A 5856-nucleotide genomic window follows, 5' to 3' on the forward strand; every position below is an offset into this window, starting at 1 on the left:
CGCTCACTGACAGGGCTCCCCTCAGCTCGCCGCCTCCGTCCTCCTGCTGCAGCCCTAGGGGCTGAGATACGGTATCTGCCTCTTCCGAGAGCTGCTTCGCCGAGGGGAGAGACACCAGATATTCCAGGAATTGACAGCGGGGGTTCTGGGAATTTACGTTGCTCTCGGGCCGTGGTGCGATCCTGCCGGCTCTGAGGGCTGCCGGGGTGTGGGTGGGAGAAGGGGCAGGCAGAGGGCTGGGGCGTACAGAGCTTGTGGGGGATCCAGACCTCTTCACGTGGTAATCGGTTTGGAGAGGTGAGATAAGGGTGTGCCTTATAACGCAAAATGGAGGCTTGGGGGAGAGCATAACCACAAGGAGGCCTTTCGACACCAGCAAGAGGCTCCCAACAAGCTCCAGCAGTGAGAAACAGTGAGGTAAGGAAAGGATCACAATTCACCATCCTTCCTTTTCTTTTTAATTGTTGCCAGCCCTGTCTGACTTCACACAAACTCTGAGTACGTAAAATGCTCAGGGGAATGGGATGTGCCCTTTCTGTTGGTGCACCAAGTCCTACCTGTTAGAGGCAGCGGGAGGAGAACACCACAAAACAGACTTGCAGCATTTCTTCAAACCGTGAAGAGGCACCTGGGAGACATGTCTCAAAATGGGGCTGTTTTGCTTCAGGAGTATGAAGAACCTCCCCAAATGGAGCATATTTTGTCCTAGTATGGTCTCCAGAAGTGGGTACCCTATTCCACAGGAGGCCACAATAGCACTTACAGACAGTAAAAGCTTTATTTTGCATGATCGTTGTAAGTATATATGTCCTCTTGTAATGTTTGCTTTTCTTCTAACAGTGCAATATCAACGTGTAATCTACTGTAACCTCCAGTCCTGGTTTGCAGTGCTGTTGCCTGACCCCATGTTTTCATTTTCTGTCTCTGCGGATCATTGTTCATACTTAGAAGGTGTTATTGGTCCTTATGACTTTATGTTGATTTTTCTTCTTCCTTCAAACTGTTTCCCCCAGTTCTTTGACGTCGTTTTGAATTTTCATCTTCCTCTTCAATGGGCTTGTTGACAGCCCAGCATCATCTACAAATGCCATAAGCACATTAGTGAAAACATAGAAGTGTGTGTCTGCCACACTTTTGGAGGCAGACCTCAATGATGACTGCCTTATTGGAGGCACTCCTTTGTTTCCTTTTAATGAGTTGTTATCTTGCTGTTCAAACAATGGTGCAAATAGCTTTACTTCACTATTGACGATCAGATGTTGACCTGAGATTGCAAAATGCTGTTCCTTGCAGTATTTCCAGTCAGCTTTAGTGTCTGTTAAATGCACTGAGGCAGAGTGAGCCTCCACTTCATGTGCTTGTGTATGGGGCTTTCAAGGTAGAATAAAGTGGAGCCCGTTTTCACTTTGAGCAATTCCTTGAAACTCCTTCAGTGCCTTGGCCGGTCAACATAGCGCTGGTTCCTGTCCACAAAAGCTTCAACTTTGTTTTCTAGGAGGCACAACGAGAAGTAAGCAAGCTTCTCTGCGTTGCTTATCACTTTAAGCATATGCCCTGTTAGTCTCTTACAGTGACTGTGCTGCTTTTATTTTTGTAGAGATGATACTCCTCACATCCCCAATGAGAAGCTTGGAGAAGAAAAGGTTCTGCACATAATAGAAAATCTGACTTCTCTGATAAAAGAGACATTTCCAGGTAGGATTTGAGGGGATGAGAAAGGGAGAGGGGCACAGAGCCTCATAAGAAGAGCTTACTGGGGTGGAAAAATGACAGAACTGGGAAGGGGAAAGGCACAGAAGGGCTGTGGTCATTGAGACTTGTTTGTCCTCTTCCTAGTTGTTGTATGGCATGAGGCATGTCTAAATTGAAGCGTCTGATGCACACTCATTGTTTCAGGATAACTCACTCAGAAGAGAAGAGAATAAACATTTCTGTAATTAGTTCTTAAGACAGAAAAGGCTGCAAGATTTCCTCACACTTAATCCACATCAGCAGTGGGGGAAGGAGCATTATTGATGGTGAAAGCTCACTGATTCATCTGTAAAGCCATGGCTCTGGAGTGGCTTGTCCCAAGGAACGATGATCTTTGCAGTGTTGTACCCCCTGTCAATGCAACCACATGGCTGTGGTGTGGATGATTCACTTTTGCAAAACTCTCAAGCCATGCTGTTCTTTCCAAGTCTGTGAGTGCCTCAGGGAGCTTTGGTGCTGAGGAACTCTGAAGCAAGCATGGATTCCTCTGTGCCTCCTTTTCTCTGTCTCTAGATACTAAAGTCTATGCGGCGATGGGCAATCATGACTTCCACCCCAAGAATCAGTTTCCAGGGAAGGAACACAGGATCTACAACCGAACGGCTGAACTGTGGCATCCCTGGCTGAATGATGCTTCCATTCCTCTTTTCAGAGCAGGTGTGGCACCACTGGCTCATGTTGGCAGTACTCCGGGGAAATGGGGGTGGTTAGGAGAATGCCACGAATGATTTTCCCTGGTTCTGTGCTCAGAGCAACGCTATTTATAGAGTATTTGCAGAGAAAGGGTCCAATTTAATGCTGAGTTCTCCTGTTTGTGAGGAAAGAAATTTCTTTATGCTTTAGTCTCTCCTGCTTTCCTCAAGTTACTGGGAAGTATCCCTACAGAGAATGCGGAGTGGTGAGCTTCAGTGGAAGAAAAAAGATCTTTTAACAAAGCTGCTGGTGCATGCAGCACTGCGGCTCTCTGGAGCTGCACAGCTCCTAGTGGTGCACACTGTCCCCATGCAGGGTCTCCCTTTGCCTTGCGAGGCGTAAGCATGACAAGAGGCACACAGCGGGAAGAGTCACTCCAAATCCCCATCCTGGAGTGGTCAGAGTGCTGCTGGCACCTTGTCCAGACAGCGACACTGCTGTGGCTGTTGCCAGGGAGAGCTGAGAGGGATGGAAACAAAGGGATCTGGGGTCACCAGCGCGACCAGACCTCCAGCTCTTGCCCTGTTCATTGCATTTTTCAGGAGCTTTCTACAGTGAGAAGCTGCCCAGCCCAGGGACAAGGGGGCGAATGGTTGTCCTCAATACCAATCTGTACTATGACCAGAATGATGAAACAGCTGGTGAGGAAGATCCTGGAGGGCAGTTCCAGTGGCTGGAAGAAACGCTGACCAATGCCTCTAGAGCCAATGAAATGGTATTGAAAGAAATGAATAAACCAACTTTGTAGAGGGCTTCTTCCAGCTTGGAAGCTCTTCTTGTTCCTGCTCTCCACCCTGTGCAGTCACAGCAAACCAGTGCTCTGTGGGAACCCTGGGCTTTGTGTTCAGTGCAACTCTTGCTTTTGTAGGTCTACATTGTGGGGCACGTCCCTCCTGGCTTCTTTGAGAAGAAACGAGGCAAGTCCTGGTTCCGGAGTGGCTTTAATGAACGATACTTGAAAATCATGCAGAAGCACCACAGAGTGATTGCTGCCCAGTTTTTTGGGCACCATCACACCGACAGCTTTCGGATGTTTTACAGTGATACAGGTACCGCTTCTGGCCACCCAAGCATTTGAGTGATACCTCTACCAACTCCCAGAAAAATCACTGTTGATCAGAGTTTTCAGTGGCTGTTAGCTGAATGCAGCTGAGAAGCCAGAAAAGGCTTGTGAAATGCTTTGGTCAAGAAGAGACAACAATGATTCTAATCTCCACCCCCCAGGCTGTAGCTCCAGCTCTCCTTCCTGTTTACCCTCAAATTTTGTTGTTTACCCTCAATGTCTTGCAACTTCTTTTGGACATCAGCTGAGACATAAAGGAGCCATTATGGATCTTTGCATTGGAGTTACGGGTAGTGCTTTGGGTCTCCTTTGCTGAACGTGGTTGTCTTGCGCACCCTCACTGCAAGAGTCTTTGACAGCAGTGGAAAGCCTGTTCTCAGCTGCAGCAGTCCCATGTTCAATCCCTGCTACTGTTCAATGTGCTGATCTTTATGCGTGCACTGTTGTCACTAGGGCTGGTGACAAAGCTGTTGTTTGCAGTCTGATCAGGTCCCAGGGTGCTCACTGCAATGTGGACAGGGTGTGATTACAAGTCAAGGTCTCCCATTCATGGGTTATTTTGCCTTTCTGTTAAGGTTCTCCAATCAACGTCATGTTCCTGACCCCTGGAGTGACTCCCTGGAAAACAACACTACCTGGAGTGAACAACGGAGCCAACAACCCTGGGATTAGGGTGATTGACTATGATCCAGACACCCTGCAAGTGTTGGTATGGGACCCCCATGTGCTGCACACTGCAGTTCTAGAAGAGTACTTAAATTCCTCTGTGCCATTTTAACAGACAGGACTACAGGAGTAGTCTATGTAGGAGAGGATCTCAACCAAGATATTTCAGCCTCATGTCTAGTGCAAAGATTTAGTAAGAGTGTCAGTGAGTAAAGGCAAGGTTTTTGTCGCATTCTTCCTGTCTTTAGCTAGTTTCCATTGACACCTGCCTTACTGCCCAGGTAACATGGATTGCGGAACTTCTCTTTGAGGACTAACAGACTTGTCAAGCCCTGTCCAAAAACTTTTAACCATCTAGGAAATTATTTGGGTCCCCCTACATCCTAAATGCATTCATTTGTAACAGGTCTGACTTTAGGTGAATTGTCAGAGAAGCTTCTGCTTCCTCTGTCTCTTATTTGCAAAGAGGTAAAGGATGGGGTGTTTGTGCCTTTCTTTGCAATGGATAAAACGGCTCTGTAGATGCCCTGTTTACAGGTTTATAGCATGAGAAATGAATACTAAAATACACTGTGGAAGGCCAGGGAGCTAGTGAAGCAGAGAGAAAAAGGGCAAGAGACTGAGAACAGAAGTTGTGAAAAACTTCAGTTTGTTCATAGTTGAGAAAATAACTTCACTCAGTAAGTAACACTGCTCCAACCCTTCCTTTGATGTTGATAGTAAATAACAGAGTGATTCTGAAGCAGACCAGGCTCAAATTTCCTGATGTTTGGACATAAAAGTCAAGCAGAGAAAAGCCATCCCTTATGAAACAGGGTGCTTTTGTGGTGAGTTCTGGAGACTCTCAGCTAAGGTGTCTGTCCCCAGGTTTGTGTCTCGGTAGAAAGCACCCGTTGGGAGGCAGCTCACCCCTCGCTGGGCAAGGAGATGCGCTGCCTGCGGTGAACATGTGTCTGTGGCGCTGCACGGACAGCCCCTGGGAGAAGGGACTGATCACATCCCAGCCAAACATTTCACTCAAGGACCAATTCTTTCCTGATTTGTCCTTGTTTTTCTCTCCCTGTAGGATATGGTGACTTACTACTTGAACCTAACTCGTGCCAACATGATGGCCTCAGCATGGGAGGAAGAGTTTCCAACATGGGAGGAAGAGTATAGGCTGACAGAAGCCTTCCAAGTCCCTGATGGCTCTGCGCATTCCATGCAAATGGTGCTGGAGAGGATATCAAAGGATCCGCGCTTTCTGCAGCAGTACTATGAGTTTAACTCTGTCAGATATGACCTCACCCCATGCGAGGAGCCCTGCCACGTTGATCATGTTTGCGCCATCAGGGAAGTTGATTTTACAAAATACAACGAGTGTGTTAAAACCAGCAGTTCTGCCTCTGCCGTCATCAGCATTTGGCTTTTATTTTTCTGTTTGCTCTTAGGACTTCTCAGGCCCCAGCAAGCACTGTTATGACTGAGGGCAAGTGAAAATGAAGAGAGCACACGTTCACGATGCACATGAATCGGCAATTGTAAATGTTTTTGGCATTGAGAACTTACTGGGAAACCAAGACAAAATCAGTGGCTTTTACTAAAAGCTCTGTGATGTTTATTTGAAATCTGGAAAATCTTGATGTACTAGGAAAGGGCAGTGATTGCCACCAAGTCATTTTGTACCAGAGTCACTTGCGTCA

At 47.1% G+C, this 5856-nt stretch overlaps 1 protein-coding gene across 1 annotated transcript; it reads left to right on the forward strand.

Moving 5' to 3' along the window:
• Window positions 1-1597: 1597 nt before the first annotated feature.
• Window positions 1598-5636, forward strand: SMPDL3B (sphingomyelin phosphodiesterase, acid-like 3B; the record flags this gene model as incomplete). The annotated part of the gene is made up of 6 exons (XM_009710556.1): window positions 1598-1695; window positions 2266-2409; window positions 2988-3160; window positions 3314-3494; window positions 4084-4217; window positions 5241-5636. Coding segments are annotated over 6 exons (1126 nt in total), but the record flags the coding sequence as incomplete, so codon positions are not given.
• Between the last annotated feature and the right edge of the window lie 220 nt (window positions 5637-5856).

The sequence above is a fragment of the Cariama cristata genome, unplaced genomic scaffold (genome assembly GCF_000690535.1).
Source record: "Cariama cristata isolate BGI_N322 unplaced genomic scaffold, ASM69053v1 Scaffold39901, whole genome shotgun sequence".
Taxonomy (NCBI): Eukaryota; Metazoa; Chordata; class Aves; order Cariamiformes; family Cariamidae; genus Cariama; species Cariama cristata.